This window comes from Gopherus evgoodei, chromosome 1, assembly GCF_007399415.2.
Source record: "Gopherus evgoodei ecotype Sinaloan lineage chromosome 1, rGopEvg1_v1.p, whole genome shotgun sequence".
Taxonomy (NCBI): domain Eukaryota; kingdom Metazoa; phylum Chordata; order Testudines; family Testudinidae; genus Gopherus; species Gopherus evgoodei.
In genome coordinates, this window is record NC_044322.1 from 311,321,960 (window position 1) to 311,342,626 (window position 20,667).

A 20,667-nucleotide genomic window follows, 5' to 3' on the forward strand; every position below is an offset into this window, starting at 1 on the left:
CCACGTTCGCGGAAAGGCGCCGCCGGAGGAGTGGGGAGGATGGGTCCGCTCTCGGCGCGCCCGCGGAGAGGAGTGAGCGGCTGGGAGTAATGTCTCCCCTCCCCCGCCGCCTGAGCTGCTTCACCCCCAGCTCCGCGTGAGGTGGGTGCGGGGGGCTCCGCGCCAATCCCGCCCCGGGCTCTCGGCGGCATTTTGGTTCGCCCGCGGGGCGGGGGTCGCGCCGGGACGGCTCTGGCGGAGATGCGAGGCGGGGTTGCTTCTCATTCCTACGCTCTCCAAGGGGCGTGAATGACTCCCCGTCCGCGAGGGGGCAGAGCCGAGGTCCCAGCCCAGCTGGTCAGTGTCAGAGCTCCTATTGCCAGTGACTGCCAAGGGAGCCGGATCGGGCCCCGGGGCTGTAGCGCTGTAACTGTGTAGCCCCGAGCGGCACAGCCGCGCGGTATAGCTGCATAACGACGCTTTAGATCGGTGTAGCTGGGAAGGGGAATACTCAATGTAGTATAACTCTGTACTAGTGTAACGGTCCACTCTAGGGCTCTTACTGGTATGACTATTATAGTTTGGTTAGGGATTTGGATTTCCTTACTGAAATAATCACATTGATAAAACTTTCAAGTCCTAAGGGCCTTGAGCCAGGACAACACTTCATTTAAAGGCAGGAACTACAGCATTATGGGTTAGGGCAGCATGTGAGTTTCTGCGTGGGTGTAAAGACTACAGAGTGTTTGGCTTATGTAGCTCAGACACAGAAAGAAACCCCCCAGATCAGGGATGAATCTGCAGTAGGGAAATGTTGAACTCATAATTCATTTACTCTCTTGATGGAAGCTGTAATGCAGAGAGAGCTATGATGCTTTCACCACCCTCATAGTTTGCCCTTCCCAGAATATGGTTAAATAACACTGTGGTAACCTGAGACCCATCTGCTACAGCCTCCACCAGGGAAGCTGAGCCCATGGCAACTAAGAGTTCCTGGCTGTGAATTGCAAGCAGAAATAGGCATGTTCTTATAGTCTAGATTTAGGCACTTGACTGTGAAAGGGACAGTTTAAGATACCTAACTCAGGCTTTGCAGATCCCAGTCTTGTTCCAGAGATTTTCTAGGCACCTACTAGTTAGGCATTGCAACACCTAAAAGTAAGTTTGTGTATCTGGGCCTTAGACACTCTGAGCCTGAGTTCCCCATCTTTAAAATTGAGATAATAGCATTTTCCTGCCTCACGTGAGTGTTATGAGGATACATACATTTAAAGACTCTGAGTTGCTCAGATGTTATGGTAATGGTGGCCATATAAGTATCTTAGATACATATGTGTAAATAACTATATCAGGTGCAGAGAGACAAGGTGGGTGAGGTAATATCTTTTATTGGACAAACTTCTGTTGGTGAGAGAGACCACTAACTCAGTTTCCCAGACCTGAAGAAGTTCTCTGTAAGCTCAAAAGCTTGTCTCTCTCACCAACAGAAGTTGGTCCAATAAAAGCTATTTACCTCACCCACCTTCTCTCTCTCTCATGTCCTGGGACCAATGTGGCTAATGTAACACTGCATACATCAGGTTCCAATTTTGATGGTTTGGTGGAGATCACAGCTATGACTTACATTGTTATAGTATACTGCAGACACATCTACCAACATCAGGGGATGCACTTCCCCGGTGGGGCTTTGACACAAGCCCATCACAAGTGCCCTTGGGGAAGATGGCACCGGCAGAGCATCTGCAGCTGAGAGTAGAGCAGGATCTTCAACCCTGGTACTGAGCACTGTTAGTTATTCATGTTGTTCAAAAGCAAATGATTGTCCCAAAGACTACCTCGTCCCACTGGGATGAGATGGAGATGCAGTAACGCAGATCTTTTCCTGATCTACCAGTACGGGCTTGGCACAATGGGCCATGAGTCATTGAGCCTTTCTTGACAACTTCCTTCACTTAGGGTAGTTAAGCACAGCTGCTGCCCTCCATCTTCACTGCCCATGTTAGCCATCATTTTCAGGGTTCTCACTGGACGTGTCCATCTTGCATAAAGTCCAAGGCAATGTTTTGGACCGGCTTTTGTCGCTGATGGCATAGTTCTAACAAGCAATCCTCTACTTCAGATGTTACACCCTTCCACCATCATAAGGTGCAGGTCGAACTCTGTTGGGAGCTCAACAATAAGCACACCTATAATCAGCTGAAGGGAAGAAGTGCAATTCCCTGGCATTTTGCAATTACGAGGCATATTATAGCCAAGTGGTGGGTGATGATGAACTCGGCTTAGCCAGGGTGACTTAAAGCCAGTATTCCGTGCGATCCATAATCTTAGCAGTCAATAGGTAGTCATTGTGAATGTCGTCTTGAACAACAGCCAAGGCCATCCATGTAAATCATATGACGATATCCTCTCATGCTGGCTTAAACATTATTACAGCGCCCTGAATCACCGTGCAGCTGCTGCTTGCTCAGAGCTAGATGATTTGGTAGCCACTGTGATATCAGACCCAGACACTTATACTGATTTACCAACGTTGGATGAAGTGAAGCAAGCCCATCTGCAAGCTGAAAAACAGATGTGCAGCCGGTGCTGATGGCATTACCCCAAAGCTGCTAAAATGCACTATTGATCCTTTAGCGGAATTACTTCTGGCTATCTTTCACCTGATGTGGAGAATTGGAACCTTGCCAACTTCCTTGGAAGGACAGTATTGTGGTTTCACTTTATAAGGGCAAGGGACTGTGCAATGAATGTAAGAGCTACGGGCCAATCAGCTTTCTGTCTGTGCCAGGGAAGGTGTTTGCACATGTTCTGCTGGCACATTTGTGCCCCTGCTGCATCGGAAGTGTCACCCCTAACTGTCAGGCTTTATGAAGAACAGGTCCACGTTAGACACCATTTTGGCCCTCTGCTTGTTGTCAGAGATACATCACGAGGTCAAGAATCCTCTGCACATGGCGTATGTCAATCTTAAGGCTGCATTTGATTCAGTTGACACTATGGAAGGCCTTAAGGGTGTAGGTGTCCCAACCACTCTGCTGGACTTGATTAGCGAGCTGTATAAAGGAACCGCTGCCCATATACATCTTGGGAATTAGAAATTGGCATCTTTTAAATCAGTATCTGGTGTCAGGCAGGCTCTGCACACTTTTAGTGGGCAATCAAATCCATAGGCATTAAGACAGGTGATCTTTCGCTCTTAGACAGTGGTGGGCAACCTGCGGGTCACGAGACAGTTTGTTTATATTGACCGTCTGCAGGCACGGCTGCCTGCAGCTCCCAGTGGCCAGGAACTGTGAACCATGGCCACTGTGAGCTGCGGGTGGCCGTACCTGCAGATGGTCAATGTAAACAAACTGTCTCGTGGCCCACCAGCAGATTACCCTGATGGGCCATAGGTTGCCCACCACTGCTCTTAGACCTTGACTATGCGGATGATGTTCTTCTACTACAGAGCCTCAACTGGTTTCACAAGGCACTCCAGCAAATGGAGGAGGAGTTGGCTAAGGATGGCCTCCATGTTAAGTGGTCAAAGACAAATCCGCAAAATCTAGGATCAAGTCCATGCTTGACCCCAATCTCTTTGAATAATTAAACTGTTGAAGTATTTTCTAGCTTTTGCTATTTGTGTTCTCTACTCACCAGTTCCTCCAGCTCTCACATGGAGGTTCTCCACTGGATGGGCATTGAAGTGTCTGCCCTGGGTCATTTGCAACAAATGTGGAATCCACGTCATCTTGGCACGACAACCAAGTTCAGGATCTGTTCAAACTGTTTCCTTTCCATACTGCTCTATGGCTGCGAAACATGGACACTATGCTGCTCAGACTAGGCAAAGTTGAGGGCTTTGCTAATGTTGTATATTGGGCATAAAGTGGAATAGCTTCATCTGTAATGCAAATGTTTATGGTTGCTCCAGTCTACAGACTCCTGGGGCCATTGTCTGCAGATGGTGTTGTACACTTTTCAGACATGTCACGAGAATGCCACAAGACAGTCCAACAAATGCCGTTTTCTAGATGGCTTGTAGCATCCGGGATAAAATGCCACCAACCGAGGAATGGAGGCAGAACACCTATTACATGGGTGCATTAAGCCTGTTGCAACGTTAGTCTCTCAGCCCGTCAAGCTCTTGCAACTGCACAGGAACGGAACAAATGGCATACGATCACTGCTGCTGACTGTTTGGCTAAGCACTGAGGAAGATACATCGGGTGTAGTCCAATCCAGAAGGCAGGATGGCTGATGGTATCACAAAAGAAAATACAGGAGTGGAAATCAAGGCAGAAGAACTTCTATCCAAAATTGATTGGCCTGAATGTGGATTAATTCAGCAGTGAATGTGGGTTGTTTGAATGGGTCATAGGCCAAGTGTAGAAAAGTTAGGTTGCAGTCAGAACCTTGAATTTATAATTCTCTATCTCAGTAAAGCTTTTTATCCCTAACTTGAAAAGGTCAAATTTATACTGAAAGACATTTTCAAATTTTGCTTCTAAGTCACAAAAGGTAATGGCAAATTCAAGCTCTTGCAGATGCCTTGGAGGCATCCGTGAACTATTTTGGTAGTATCTACAATGTATCCTGGGACAGAGTACTGAACTCGGTGAATTAAATTTAGCATTTGGCTGTCAGCCATTTGAAATATATTACAAAAAACTGAGTTAGGCCTAATATTAAGGAGATCAGCGTAGGCATATTTGTGTGCACTTTGCATTTCACAATTGACTCCATTGGTGGATGTCTCTCTTTGAGAAGGGCCTCTTCTAATTTTGAGGTTTTGCAAAAACTAGAAGGTGCAATCCTGGAAGGCACAGTAATGAAAGACAATCCTGTCTCTGATGTCCAAAAGCTAATCCTTCAGGGATGAGAAATATGAAAAAAAAAGGTTGGTGTCACATGGTGATTGGCTATTTAAGGAAGTTGGGCTCAGTCCTACCTGTGACTAATCATCAGTCTCCCAGCTCAGGCTGAGAAGTGTTCTAGTGATAACTTGATGATCACCTGCTTCTCATAAAAGCCAGCAGGCAGCTCAGTTGAGTTTGAGAGCTGCAGGGAAAAAGTAGGTTCTTGGAGGAGAAAGTGCCTAGTTCATGTGATTCTCAGGCAGATGCACTGCAGAGTGTAATCTTGAAAGGCATAGATTAGCACCTGCAGAAGACCCCAGGTCATGGGGAAAGGATGTGATTGATATGTTGAACTTGTGTTAAATGGTCTTATGGGGGAAAAAAACTGACTACTTGAAGAAAAAAAACTAATCCTAATCAAGATCTAGACTAGTGGTTTTCTGTATGAGAAGGTCTAAACCAGGGGTAGGCAACCTATGGCACGGGTGCCGAAGGCGGCACGCAAGCTGATTTTCAGTGGCACTCACGCTGGCCTGGTCCTGCCACTGGTCTGGGGGGGGGTCTCTGAATTTTAATTTAATTTTAAATGGAGCTTCTTATGCATTTTTAAAATCTTATTTACTTTACATACAATAGTTTAGTTATATATTATAGACTTATAGAAAGAGACCTTCTAAAAACGTTAAAATGTTGCGAAGTGGTTGTCACCCAATCAAGCTGTCTAATGTTTGTCAGCCTGCAGACCATTGTTCCGTTCACTAAAATGAGACCTGCTGTGGAGAGTCACAAGTTGTAGGAGAGTTTAGCTTATGGTTTTCTCTTAGGCAAACAAATTGCTCTCTATCCATGGAACAAGCTTTACACATTCTTCTCCCTGTCCCCCATATGGCAGAGATCCATAATGCAAAACCAGCATAGCTTTTAACATTTCCTTTGAATACAGCACTTTGTGTCTGGATAACCACACATTTGGCCATCTATTTGGAAGGCATGGTGCCAGGTCAAATTGGTTAGTCTTGACTTAGGGCATTTAATGCCAGACAGTAAGGGAGTCTAGGATTATGTGGGCAGCCTACATAGCAGCCTACATAGCACCACAAGTAACATCTGTCCTTCTGTGAACCTTTTCTGTGTTTTTATGTGCATAACTTTTGTCACCTCATATACTTGTGCCAAAGGAAATACAGTTCCTAAACAGGGAAGGGAAGAAAAGGAAAACTCAAAAGCTCAGTAGCTGCCACCCACACAGATTGCATTGCAGCAAGCACGTAGGAAATGAAGGGGAAAGCACTTGGGAAATCAATGTATTATAGGAATATACTCTCCACAAGTTGCAGAAGCAGAGTGCTAGAAAATATTGAGGGTTTGATTATGGTGTGGCAATGGTCATTCTTTTAGTTAAGGGTGAAACTAGCCTCCCTTTACAAATCGATAGTTGGTTGTTTTTTTTAAACTGTCCCCCTGGGAACATCTGCAAAAAGAAACCAATCTCCCTTAAATTTCCCTTTGAATCTCATCCCTGGGTAGATATTTGCTGGGAAGTTCTGAGGGAAAAATCAGAAAAAGTTAGTTTTTCTAAAATTGTCATTAGTTTTTTATTTTTTTTTCCCTAAATCTTTTTGACTTGTATTTCATTGGCCTACAAACTCAATTTTTTTTATATTGTCTTGGGGAAGTCCTTGATTTATAATAAATACTACAATAAAGTAGACAAGAAAGAAATTAACTGGGGTTTCATTAGAGATGGTTTATGGCACAGGAAGGCTGAGATAGAAGAGCCTGAGGCAGATGTGCCAAATCCATGAAAAAAACGCAGAAATTGATCTTGTTTTTGCCTTAATTGGCTTATGAATTGCTTGTTGGCTAGTTTTTGGCTTGTTGCTTGTTTTTGTTTTGTTTTTTATTGGCTGTGGGACAAGGGGTGGAGGAGAGTCAGGGGTGCACAATGGGCTCACCATAGTCCCAGACTGCACGCCGAGGGGATTTAGTCACACACACTGTTGGGGTTCTTAGGGATTGGCTTGTTTTGGCCTTGTTTTGAAATGGGATTAGCTTGATTTTTGGCTTCTTGTAAAGTTGGGGTGCTTATTTACTGCATGAAACTTGGCAACTGTGGTCTGAGGAGAACAGGGAAGTGTTCTTTCCCCCGCCTCAAGCCAAAGAAGCAAGGAGGAACTAGGAAACTGTCCATCTATCTTGCTTTAGTGCTTAAAGGACACTTTGTTAATTAAGGACAGTTTGCCATTTTGGTATTCTTTGTTTACTATTTGATTCTGGATTTTGAATCAAGCCAAGACGGCATAAAACATTTCTTGTTTCTGGCTCATTGTGCAGAGTTGTGTGCCCCTTAAATGTCAGGATGGAGTGATTTGGTTGGGTTTTTTTCCCTCTTTTCCTGTTACCTACAGCTACAACCTGGCCCACGCTCACACAGAGAGCTGTTTCAACATGTGCATATGCAGTTTTAAAAATAATTTATATTTCATAAACAACATAAAAATGTAAACATGGATGAGGGCAGAAAGAGAAGGAAAGGAATGGTAGAAGTGGTGATGGGCCAAGAGAGTATGGGACAGGACTGGGTTGCAAGAAGCTGTGCTGCCTAGTCTGCTACCTCCAGAGCCTCCTGTGTGGAGAAGGGAGTGCATGTAGGAGAGATGCAGATCCTTAAAGAAAGGTGGGAAAGGAAAATACCGAGTTCCACGGAGACGTAGATGCAGGGTTATAGCGGGTGTCAGTTACAAGGAAATGAAAGGAAAACATAACTGTTTGGTATGATAAACAACAATGCTAATTTTTGAAGTTAATGAATTGGGTTTTTTTGCCCCCAATTATTGAGGTATTGGTTTGAAGAAATTTGTTGTTTCTTATCAGTGTGGATTTCTAATGTTGAACTCGGCTGACCTACATTTTGCATCCAGAGAGTCAAATCATTCAATCCTTATTCAAACAATACTTTCATTAAGTTCAGGAATTTACCAAAAATGTCTAATGATAAATGGAATAGTACCTGCTTTGTTTAGTCTGAAAACTGAATTTTTTTCACAAGTCATTCAAAGCTCATTTTAGTAATGCATAGCTTGTGCCAACTTTACTGAGTTTGTCCTGTCCTAGTCAATTGGTAAGTCATGAACAGTAATACTGCTTTGATTTTTCCTTTACACTGTGGTACATGAAAGTGAACATTGATTTAATGTCAAACTGTGTAGGGAAATCAAAGCCACATTACTACCCACAGTTTTAACATATGACCATACAGTATATATTTGGAACAGCTCATCTTTTTATTTAAATTGAGATCACTTTATTGAACGCTAGTTAATCTCTCTATCTCTCCCCAGAAAAATGAGTGGTGGGTTAGCACCAAGTAAAAGCACAGTGTATGTGTCCAACTTGCCCTTCTCTCTGACCAACAATGACTTATACAGGGTAAGCACATCTACGTGTAAAATAAGTTGTATTATTTAGATTAATGTGCAGCCATTATGTAAAATGCATCACCTGTGTCGTGTATATTTTAAACGTGAACTGTCATTTTGTTACAATGTTTGATTTAACAGACTGCTAAACAAATATACGATGCTCTTTGTTTCAGATATTTTCCAAGTATGGGAAAGTTGTTAAGTAAGTATAAACATGGCCTGGCATGTTGTTTTTCTTCAAGTTAGTCTCCAATATTTAGTGCTTTTTCTTTCTTTATGTACTTTGTACACTTAAAATTTATTTTAAGCATGAAGTAGAGAACTGTATTGAATCTTTTTTTCCACATTTAATACAATGTAAGCTTAATTGTGACTGCAAGAAACAATTGGGAGTTTCTTGCAGTCACACTCATGATATACGTATACATATATATAGTGCTCTGAAAGTCGATTCTCTGGAGCAAACAGGATATTGTTATGTACTAGGATGCCTCTCACTGAAGTGCTTTAAATAAGACTCTTGCTTTACTAAACTTTCTCCTCACAAGTGTGGAGTCTATATGACTTTAGACATTTTTTAAATGAGTAGACACTTCTAAATACTAGCTCCAGGCCAGCGATAAGGCATTTAAAAATATGATTGTTGATCTCACCAGGATCATAGCAAAATGCAACCAGCTGGTATTAGCTCTTAGTCTCAAAATAGACTCTGAGGCATTGAAGAAAGAGAATTGTAGCTTCAAGGCTCCAGCCCCTTCTCCTGAAGATAAACTTACCAATACTTTAAAATGTAAACCATAATAAAATACATCTTCAGTATACCTTCACAATCACTAGGAAATGCCCATCAAAGCACAGGCAATAGAAAAAATAACTTCTAATTCATTTAAAGTCAGTGGGAAACCTTAACTGGGTATGCTTAGTATAAAAAGGGAGCCCATTTCGTCTTTCTCTCATTTCAAAATGGAGGCTCCTGCTTCATCTCGGGACATAAGCAGACACTGATTTGTCTCTCTTTGTCACTTGCAGATTATAAATTCCCAAGCAGTCTTTTTTCCTTAAGAAAAGAGTTAGAAAAATTAAAGAGGTGAAAATGGCACAGACTGAACCAGGGACAAAATAAGTAAGACGCCCAGTAGAGCATGTGTTGGCCACTTCTCCCATTTGTATCTTTTCTGTTCAACACCAAGATGATTGATCTGACAAGTGGCAGCCTTAAGTTGAAAGGGGTTCCATAAACTTTTAAACCCAAATAATAATTAGTCTTCACGTTTTATGTGATTCAATTCAATTCAAGCTTTATAATTCAGGTTTTTTACACCACAAGAGTGCTTTTCATTGTCAGGCCCAATCAGAGAAAATCTGTATGCTTTTTATATTTGCTATTAGAAGCAGATCCACATTTTATCTGTACCTCTCCTCAAAAAGTGTTTGTTCTCTTTAGTGTTTTGCTGCTCCCTGCTATGTTCCCTCTAAGCTTCATGGCTGCACAGCCGCCTAAGAGTCAATCAAGTGCCGTGTACTTGATTAGCAGAGCTGCGCACATCTAGTGATGTGTGTTCAAATGCCCCTCGCACCTGCTGCTCTGCAACTGCATTGCTCCTGCCCTCGGCCTTGGAGCCCTTGGCCAGCTGCTCCTAGGACCCTCCTGCTTTCTGTGCAGAGTGGAGGGGAGGGGAGGGCACTGATATCAGGGTGTTCTCCTCCCCCCTGCCCATGTACCCCATCTCTGCAGAATGGGGGACAGGGCTCAGGAGCAGGACAGAGCTGCTGGCAGGTGCTGTGGTCTGAACAAGCTTTCTGGTGAGTGCCTCTCTGCTTAGAGACAGTACACTGTCTATCATACATTTCCCCAGCAGGCAGCACAGAGACACTGTCTCTGTGTCTCTCACATACAGGCAGGGCTTTGGAGCTGTGCTCCAGCTCCAGGAAAAAACCTGCAGCTCCACTGCTCCGAAACTGCTCTGCTCTCCAGCTCTGGGCTCCGCTCCAAAGCCCTGCGCACGCACGCACGCACGCGCACACACACACACACACACACACAGTCTCTGTGTGACTTTTAAAATGCCTAACCTGTCCTTTTGGAGTAATTATCCCTATGGTAACTTTTAAAAAATATATGTTATCCGCACATTACCTCGATATTGGCACACATAACAAAATCCATTCCGTACATGGATGGAAAAAATTACAGGGAACATTGGCTCACTGTATAACTAGCAATTATATTTAATATAAAGCTGAGACTTGTTTATAAGTAATGAAAAATGGCTTGCTAGGATTTTTTCCCCTATCAGTAACTTTGTTATATGTTTATTTTCAGAGTTACTATTATGAAGGACAAAGACACCAGGAAGAGTAAAGGAGTTGCATTTATTTTGTTTTTGGATAAAGAATCTGCACAAAACTGTTCTCGGGCACTTAACAACAAACAAGTAAGCTACAGAAAAATGCCATGGCAAAAGAGGGGGAGAGTTCAGATTTCTCAAATGCGGACTCAGGTTTTTTTTCCTTTTGGTTTAGTTATTTGGAAGAGTGATAAAAGCAAGTATTGCTATTGACAATGGAAGAGCAGCGGAATTCATCCGTAGACGTAACTACTTCGATAAATCTAAATGTTATGAATGTGGGGTGAGTAAATTACTCGATGGATCTAAAAGAAATGTTTCCATCTTTGTTCTTGGTTTATGTTGTCACTAGTCTTGCCCCACATACATCACATCATTCCTTGTGGTAGCATCATGAAGCTTATATCAGTATTTTCTCCACTTCAGCAATGATTCTAGCCTGGACTTCATTGGGTTTTTGGGGTCTTCTAGAAATATGACTACCTGGTAACTATAAACATACGTGCTGATGTGCAGTCAGCACTGTAATATTATAATCAATACATCTAATGCAAACAAAAGTCTCTATTTTTTGTTTTATAACAACTGTGCTTTCTTCTATACCTCTGAAACTTCTTGATGCATTTGAAGAGGAAAAATGTAAATTATACGAACAAGCCTGTGTAGCCTTTATTTTAAACTGAATGAATTGATAGTTCGGTGGTAAATTGCAGAGAGACCAGCTCTTGTTGCTACAGTTTAAAGATAAATAGGGTGGAGATTTGGAGGCTCTAGGAACACACAAAGAATGAGGACAATAGCCACAAACACAGTTACAGGAAACAATTATAAATTACACTCACTTTACATAATCTGAGAGTACATGTACTGGGCCAATGCCATATCCATACTCATGTACCCAAAGATTTCATATGGTAGGGTAGATCTCTCAACAGGTGGTCATAGAGACAGGGGTGGTTCCTGCTCGGGACATCCCAATGAAGTCTTCCATGGGTCTTCCTCTCTTGGGAGTCTTCCCTCCTGTACCCAATAAGGGAATCTCTTTTATATTGTTGTTCTGACCACATCTAACACCTTATGCATATGCATAAAGGTTTCGACCCTCTTTTTTCTTTCTGTATTTCCACACACCATGAATATTGGGATGCCCTGTTTTTCATTGGTTGTCTGTCTGTCTTCATCTTATTCTCATTAGCATCTATGCACAACGTGTCCTGCAGTCAAAGCAGGACATCCCATGATGTTATAATCAGGCATCTTGCAGTCTATACAGCTACATTATAACAAATTGCCTTTAACATCACTTATTGGCCCATTCTTTCCTGCCATCTTGTAACCTTACTGGCATAGGGTTATTCTTCGATTACTCAATCATATCAAGTATTTGATAGCCTTCAGCCTAGTATGGCTAAGCTAAACTCTTATGGGCCTCAGCCTATGGGCTTTGCATTTGAGCCATGCTTTACTTATGTACCTCCCTCCTATATGCTCATCACTCCTAAATACTCATCAAGTATATACTTCAAATCTATTTAGCAACATTGATTATATATGAAATAGCATGAGTTCACCATAACACCAAATAACACAATGATAGATGGATGATAAAAATGAACTAATTGGATGCAAGTATATGAGACAGAGGATAATTTTTTTAATATTTATAACACCCATTTTCTATGGATTTAGATACATTTAAAACAATTCCATACTTCAGATTAAGCTAAGATTTTAAAAACTGAGTTTTGGATCATATTAATATGAACAATATTAATAATAGTTATTTAAATACCCATTTTTACTATCTTAAAACCAGAAATGTCGTTGCTGTCATGATTCTCTGACCTCAAATACTGAGGACCACGTGTGATCTTGAGTGTAGGTCACTTGCTAGTGTATTCAGCTTTTACAACAGCCAAAAAATGTGTTTTTTCCTTTATAGTTGATTCCAAAGCATAACTTGTGGCTAGCGTACAGTATCACTGCTAACTTTTCCCATTTCCAGGGTAAATCTGCAAGTAAGGGTTTATTTTATTTGCATTCTACATACCAGTGCAACATTCCTCTTCTTTTATTAAAACTGCTTCCATTTTGAATTGTTTAATGTTAATTTTCCTAAGGATATACTTAGTGCCAAGTTTTTAATTGCTTCTATTAACCTATGTTTCTTTTTCTCTAAGGAAACAGGACACTTAAGTTATGCTTGTCCTAAAAATATGCTAGGAGAACGTGAGCCTCCAAAAAAGAAAGAAAAGAAGAAAAGGAAGAAAATAGTTGAACCAGAAGAAGAACTGTATGGGCACCTACGTTTAAATATCCACACTCTTTACTCTTATTGTACAGTCTTTTTAGAATGAAGTGCATCTGTTTTATATTTTTACTTTTTACACTTTTTAGTGAGGAAGAGGAAGAAAGTGAAGATGAGGGTGAAGATCCTGCCCTGGATAGCCTCAGCCAAGCCATAGCTTTTCAGGTACTAAATTGAATTACAATATGTATCCTTGTTTCTAAATAATTTTTAAAACAACTTCAAATAAAAATTACAAGCATCTAGACTATATAATACACAGGAAAGAACTCTATATCTGTACAGCAGCCCTCCCTTCTGTGGTATTCTGGAAAGGCATCCTCCCCATTTTCTAATCTGTGCAAAACATGGTGAATATTTGTCTTTTTTAATGCTGCAACCATGTCCAGCCCTTCCTAAAATCACTCCACTAGTTTGCTGTTGCCATCCATGTCATATCCAGACTCCTCATTCTTACCTTTAAGATTCTTCATAATTTTAGCTGTCTATCTTGATGTTGTCACTTCTGCTCCCCCAACCCTTCTTGACTCCTGACATCATATTTGTTTAGCTCAGTCTGGATGCCTCTCAAAAAGCCCTTTTTCAAGACTCACTTATCAGTGTAATTTTATAGGATTTTTAAAAAATCTAATCCATCATGACACATATGATAGACTCTCAGATTTTTTTTATTTAAGTTTATTCTGCTGTCAGGTTTTGTTCCATTATAGAGCCCACCATGAAATATGGCGCTGTGTTCAGATTAAAAAATACATACGCAAGTTCAGGGAGGCTCAGTCTTATAATTATTTATTATTATTATGGTAATTCATAGATCTTAAGACCAGAAGGGACCATTAGATCATCTAGTCTGAGGTACATAAAATCTCCCACCACCCACCTCCCCAAAAAAGTCCTTCACTAATGGAAAATAGAGGTCGAGAATGTAAACACTAAAAAGTCAGTAAATACTTCATGTACTTCAGTACCCAGGTGAGGTGTGTATAATAATTGGGGTAAGGGATTGGTCCTGGTAAAATCAGAACCAGCCAAACTTTCAGCCTTTACTTGAACAAAAGAACTTTTATTTTGGGTATGGGCTGGTTCGTTCATTCTTTCAATGACAAAATCTCAGTTCCTTGTTGTTTCCAAGGTTTCTCTGCTAATGTCAACCCACAATACAAAGTATACTTGGCTTCAAAGGGTTTCCAATGTATCCTGTAGTCTTAAGGATCATCGATATTTGCAAGTAGATCAGTTATATACAATGGTTGTTGGCAGTGGGTCTTCCTGCACTGGTGCTGAAGACTGTTTACCCACTAACACACAAGGGACAACATTGTTTTCAGCATCATTTCAGAATTCATTCTGCCTCAGGTAATCAGTCCATTTAAGAATGCTAATGAGCCCTAAAATTATTTTTGTTTAATTGTTGTTCCCAAAGAGTCTAATACACACAAATTAAATATGACACCAAATAGTATTTGCATTACTGCATTTAATGTATTGCATAGCACCTATTACTTTTTATCAAAATAAAAGCTCATATTTTCCATTTTTACAATTGCATTGTAGCAAGCCAAAATTGAAGAAGAGCAGCAAAGATGGAAACAGACTGCAGGGGAACCTTCAACGTCTGACGATTCAAGAAGGCCACGGATTAAAAAAAGTGCATATTTCAGTGATGAGGAAGAATTTAGTGACTGATTTATATATACAGAGAGAGAGTGTACATTTGTACAGTATTACAAAGCTGTCTGTAATATAGCTTTGTTTTAGAGCTAAAGAAAGTTGCTGCTAAAACTTATGCTATTATAAATTAAACAAAAATACTAATTTCTAATGGTACTTCTAATACAATGTCCGGTTTCAAATATCATGTTTCTCGATTTTTAATTTGAGTTTAGCATCCTGAGTTAGACCTGGCTCCTTCAGCATGCAATATTGAGGCCTTAATGTGAAATTTCAGCCTTGGATAGAGGGACCAACCCAGGGCTTTGTGCACCACTTAAGTTCTGTTTAAGGTCCTATTTGCAAGTGGAGCTTCAGTGATGTATAGGCCTTGCTTTGGTCCCTCCTCACAAGGCTGAATTTCACCATTAGTGACCATTATTCTAAAGTGTAGGCTGTTATAGTAGGATAACTGCAAAATAGAATCTAAATTGCCAACTGCTATATTTTAACTTTAGTCAGTGTTTGTGAAACAATTTAGCAAGTTGCTGTTTAAGAGGAACATTAAAAGGCTTTATTCTGTTTTTGTTCTGGATCTATATATAGTTTTAGTAATTAATCATTGCTTATCATAAACCTACTGTTGAAAATACAAAAACTTTCTGGGAATCACAAAAGTTAAGTGAGATATGGTGTTTAGGAATGTTGTTTACTGAAAATCTCCATGAGAATTTTTTGACGACCACTGGCAATTTTATTGGTGTTGCATTAGAGGAATACATGTATTTTTAATGAATACGCTTTCTTTTTTAAATAAATATTTGAAGACACTCAGTGGGATGGAGGGCTTGCTGCTCACTGTTATTCAAGTGTAGAGACGTAAACAATTAGTAATTAAGTCAGACTATGTCAGATCAAGGCTAGGTGACAGTGCATGTTCATGCTAGCAGTTCTCTATCTTGGTATTTATATTGTCATCATCATTATGATACCAGAATGTAATAATATATAGTGCTTTTTTAGAGTTTTATGGTCAAAACTCTTTACAAACACTAAGTAACATTTACAATATATCTGGTAGGTAGGTAGTATTATCCCCAGTTTACAGATGTGGAAACTGAATAGAGAAATAAAGTCCTTTTGCCAAAGGCTACAAAGCAAGCCAGTGACAGAGCTCAAATTAGATATTGGGACCTCTGTCTTGCTGCTGTAATTCCTTCAGACTACATTGCCTTGAATGTATTTAATTAGTGAAAATTCTTCCCAGTTTAGTCTGAGGTCACTGCACTATGTATACTTACTTTTTAGTACATATACAGAGCAAATTGATTGGCACCTTTTTAAGAATCAAAACATATACTGGTTCACAGGGCCATCCCTAGCTATTTTGGTGCCCTACGCAGCCCCTCACAGGGGGAGCTGTGTGGGGACCCAGGCCTCCACAGGGGAGAGTGGTGGTGGGAGGGGGCTGGTCCCAGGCCTTCGCAGTGGACGAGAGGGGTCACTTCCTGTGGGAAGTGGAGTGACCCAGCCCCAGCCTGCTCCACTCCCCTGGCTCCCAGCCATGCTGCTGGCGAGTGCTGGGGGGTGGTTTTTCCCCCTCCCCCCCAAGCCTGGGAGCTAGGGAAGCAGAGTGGGCTGGGGCCAGGTCATTCCACTTTTGATGCGGTGAGTGCAGGGTTGCAATCTTCAGGGGACTGGGGGTGGGGTCGGGGCGGAGCTGGGACAGGGAGGAGGTGGGGCTGGAGTGGGGGGCGTGGGGCCTGGGGAAGAGCCAGAGCAGGGGCTGGAGCAGCATACAGCTGCGCAGGGCACCACCCCCGTTCAGTTGATGACATTGGATTCAGGCACTTTGATTATTTCCCGCAGGTACATTATCCATCTGGAAGGGATTTCTATCTGTCCGCACACATCAGCTGCCCCATCACCAGGATCTTAGTCGTCCATTTTTAACAGTGTTGCAAAAATACAGCTTTCGTTCTTACATGCCTGGAGAAGAGACCTACTGACCAGTACAGCTCTTGCTGTGCCTGAGGATTGTGACAAACCGAAAGAGTTCTCTTCTTCCAAAGGCTACAGAAGGAAATCTGGACCTCCCTGGGCATAGATCCTTCTTTAAAATCTCAATCTTAAATTTTAATTAAAGCTCAAATATATACTTTTAACTAATCTCTTTTGGTGCTATTTTGAATTGCTCTAAGAGATAAAGTAATGAGTTTGCTGGCTTCCCCTTTTCCCACCTGCACAAAGGTTTAGAAAATGACAGTGACAGGAGAAAGTAAGAGGAGAAAGATACACACTGTTTCTGTGACTGCTTCAGTCCTATGCAGAGGAGACACAGAGTGCTTGTTCTACCCAAGAACCATCATCAAACCTCCACATGACCTTCCTCTTGTATGTGGTCAGGCTAGTTGTCTCTGAGGCTCACCCCAATGCTTCCTGTTGGCCAGCAAATGAGTTTCCTACACAGCAGTTAGAGAAGGTTGATGGATTTTCTACCCTGGCTGCTTTTTGCCTCCCAACTCTCTGCCCTGTATTTGCTTCTGTTAGTATTCAGTAGCAATTCAGTGTAGATCATCTCAGCTGATACTCCTCTCATAGAAGTATTAAAAGGACCTGGAATTGCAGATGATGTGGGTCGAGGAAGAGCTAAAATCAAATCTGTTTCTGCTTAGAATTAGCATCCAGAACATAACTGATCTTCTGCCTCCTTCTCCTTCCCTTAATATCTTCCATTTCCTCCCTTACCCCCTTTCCACAGAAATTTTCTTCTCAGGTATTTGAGGGATTTTTTTTTTTATTGACAGCACTTCATAGCCTCCCTGGTTAACCTGTCTAGGTATTACAAGATGTCTGATTCTCTTGCCACTTTCATACTTACGTCTGACCTCTTTATGTTATCAACATCCTCTAAGCCAGTGTTCTCAACCTTTCCAGACCACTGTACCCCTTTTCTTGCATACCCCAAGTTTAACCTCAGTTAAAAACTACTTGCTTACAAAATCAGACAAAAATAAAAGTGTTACAGCACATTATTACCGAAAAATTGCTTTCTTATTTTTAGGATATAAGATCAATTGGAATATAAATATTTCAGTGTATAGCAGCAGTTCTCAGTCGGGTCTGGGGCTCTCTGGTGGGCCGCAAGCAGGTTTCAGGGGGTCTGCCAAGCAGGGCCAGCATTAGACTCACTGTGGCCCAGCTCAGAAAATCTAAGTCCTACCATGTGGGGCTGAAGCCTGAACAACTTAGCTTCATGAGGCTCCCAGTGGCGTGGGGCCCTGGGCAATTGCTCTGCTTCCTACCGCCTAACGCTGGCCCTGGATTTCATATGCAGAAAAACATTTCTTGTGGTGCGGGTGCATCATGGAGTTTTTATAGCCTGTTTAGGGGACCTGAGAGACAAAAAGGTTGAGAACCCCTGGTGCATAGTATATAAAGCAATATAGTCATTGTATGAAATTTTAGCTCATACTGACTTAGCTAGTGTTTTTTATGTAGTCTGTTGTAAAATTAGGCAGATATCTAGATGAGTTGATGTTCCCCCTGGAAGAGATCTGCGTACTCCCAGGGGTATGCGTACCCCTGATTGAGAACTACTGCTCTAAGACTCTGCCAGAACAGACCATGCACAAGAGGGAGAAATTAACAGGCTAACATAAAAGTACCAGAGGAAGAATTTTTATCTGATAACTCTCAAGGCAAAATAAGAGAAAATCAAAGATCAAAATGAAAGGAGCTTCAAAATTGAAGCCAGAGAGTAAGGGTAATAAGCTGCTGTACTAAGACTTTCAAGAAGCCTTTTCCTTGAGGATGTAAAAAGGAATTTTGCTTGTTTTTACACTAGGCATTTGATGAGGTAATTAAAGCAGAAGGGGAACACTAGAGTAACCCTTCTAAAATAGATGCAGCAACAGTCCCCTTGTAATAGATGCAGTGATTCCCACCAAAGGATTTCCCCCCCAAAGAGTCCGCAGACATGAAAGAGAAATCTTTCCTAAACTATAACTTACACAGACTTGGCATTAGCTCTGAAAGCTTTAGATGTGTGGCTTTGGCCTAGAGGGATGAGCTCATAGTAGCCACTCAAAGGGAAAAAGAATTGAAAGTCAGGCTTAAAAAAACCTCTCTGCCCTTGTTGCTCAAGGCAGATGAATCTCTTGATTCCCTCAAATCGCTAGTTTGGTCCATGGCCTTGAACACTGGTTTCAGGAGACGCACGTGGCTGTGATCATGGAAGGCTGACGCAGGTAAAGACCCAAGGAGCTGGACAAATTTATTTTGCTTGAGGAGACGATCAGATTTTTTTTTATCTTTCTCCAGAGGCAGCCCACACTTAAAAATAAGAAGGGAAGTAACTTTAAAGGGGAGCTTCAGATGTCAGAGAGAGGAAATCTTACAAGACAACTGTCTGAACAAACATTCTGTCACCACAAGAGCTCTTCGTGCCAGTTCAGCCTGTTGAGAAATGCCTGACTCTCAAGGCCGAACCACGCAGCGAGTGCACTTGTGAATTTTGTAACTCAACAGAGACATTGTTAACTTAATTGTAAATTACACAGTTCAGTCTGTGCCCACCTGGTACCTTATCTGCCATCACCACTGTGTTTTTGTATCTACATCAACCAGGCTTCCATGATCTTAGGATTGCATCCAGGCCACTACCCCATAGTGCCTCAGTGAAGTACTAGTAGAGGTGGTAGATGTGGTTAAATGGCAGTAGACAAAGTACAACAATCCGGACAGTGGTATGAGAGTTATGTCCAAAGCAAATTACAAGCAATTGAAGCCCATTTGTGGTTTCTGGGTGATGAAGCCCTCTGGGATTGCTTATATGAGTTTGATAGAATCCCTAGAGGTCAGGCACACAGTGGCAAATTTACTGCACAAGAAGGTGCGTTGTGTGCTGTTTTCACTGGACAGGTGTGTGTGTGCGGGGGGGGGGTATATTTACCATTTGTTCTCTATATAAATATCTATATATAGCCATCTGTATGCACAAAAAGGTTAAATTACCCTCTGTCTGTAAAGAGTATTTTCATTAAAATGGCAGCTGCCAGTGTTCACATAGCTGTCCAGTTCATATCAGTGGAGACTTCAAAACTTTTGTAGTATTGTTAAAATATGTGCTTATAACTTATTTGTTTAACTTGTATGCTCTAATTATGTGATTTTTTTTCTGTAGTCATCTAAGAAAATCCTATAAATTGCTGCAATTTTCCTTTAAAGAAATGGGCACAGTGGGAAAGGTCTCAGCCTAAACAAATGCAGATGAGCTACAGAGAACAGTCACCAATCTCCCAGAACCTGAACAGGGTAATCTAGAAAATACAGGTTGAGAAGAGGCTGTATGTATGATAGAGCAAGACTATGTTAAACTTAACAGCTGCACAAGTATTAAGTATTGTGTGGACACACTCTTACCATGAAGCTCCAAAGCATTACATTACATTTTTAGAGGTAATATTCAAAGCAGAGTAGAACTGGCTTCCAGTACCTCATGTTAGAGGCAGAGACTGCCTTTATTAATATGAAAATCATCAGCCTTTTGGTGGTAGGGCTTGTGATGCTATGCTAATGCATGAGGACAGATTGATAGGAACTAAACAAGGATATAATCCCAGAAAGGAGCCCTCTTGGACTGCTCTAGCCTCGGTAGCATCTGCCCTGTGTGGATTTGATCAGCTGACAGAGCGCCATCTGCTCAGGATGCCTGGGGCCATGAGTGCACACAAAAACTGACATGACTGCTGGTGGCATATGACAGTTAGGAAAGATGAGAAAGTGCTGTAGATGGTGGTGATGGTTTTGCGTTCATGAACAATGTATCTGGTAAAATGAATTATTGCAACCTCTGTTGAAGTTATGTTTATTACAAAGGTGTGTTCTTGAAAATAAAACTTAATGATTTATTTTGATCATCTCTAGCATATCGCCTTTGAGCAGAGAGGTGTTTACTGTGGGAAGCTTTCCAGTTGATAGTCCATTACAGGAAAAACATTACAGACCCAAATTATTTGATTTGCGTTTAGAGCACAGCAAAGGGCGGATTCTGGACCAAATTCACTGCCTGTGTAATCACAGAAAACATAGAGGCTCCAGTGCAATATTCACTTTCA

At 41.5% G+C, this 20,667-nt stretch overlaps 1 protein-coding gene across 1 annotated transcript; it reads left to right on the forward strand.

The window, feature by feature from the left end:
• The first annotated feature begins 6 nt into the window (after nt 1-6).
• Nucleotides 7-15,383, forward strand: ZCRB1 (zinc finger CCHC-type and RNA binding motif containing 1). Its single transcript, XM_030548953.1, has 8 exons — nt 7-141; nt 8,162-8,249; nt 8,416-8,444; nt 10,566-10,677; nt 10,766-10,873; nt 12,771-12,883; nt 12,988-13,063; nt 14,453-15,383. Exons 2-8 carry the CDS (start codon nt 8,166-8,168, stop codon nt 14,582-14,584), a joined length of 654 nt encoding a protein of 217 aa, XP_030404813.1. The 5' UTR covers nt 7-141; nt 8,162-8,165; the 3' UTR covers nt 14,585-15,383.
• Nucleotides 15,384-20,667: the final 5,284 nt, after the last annotated feature.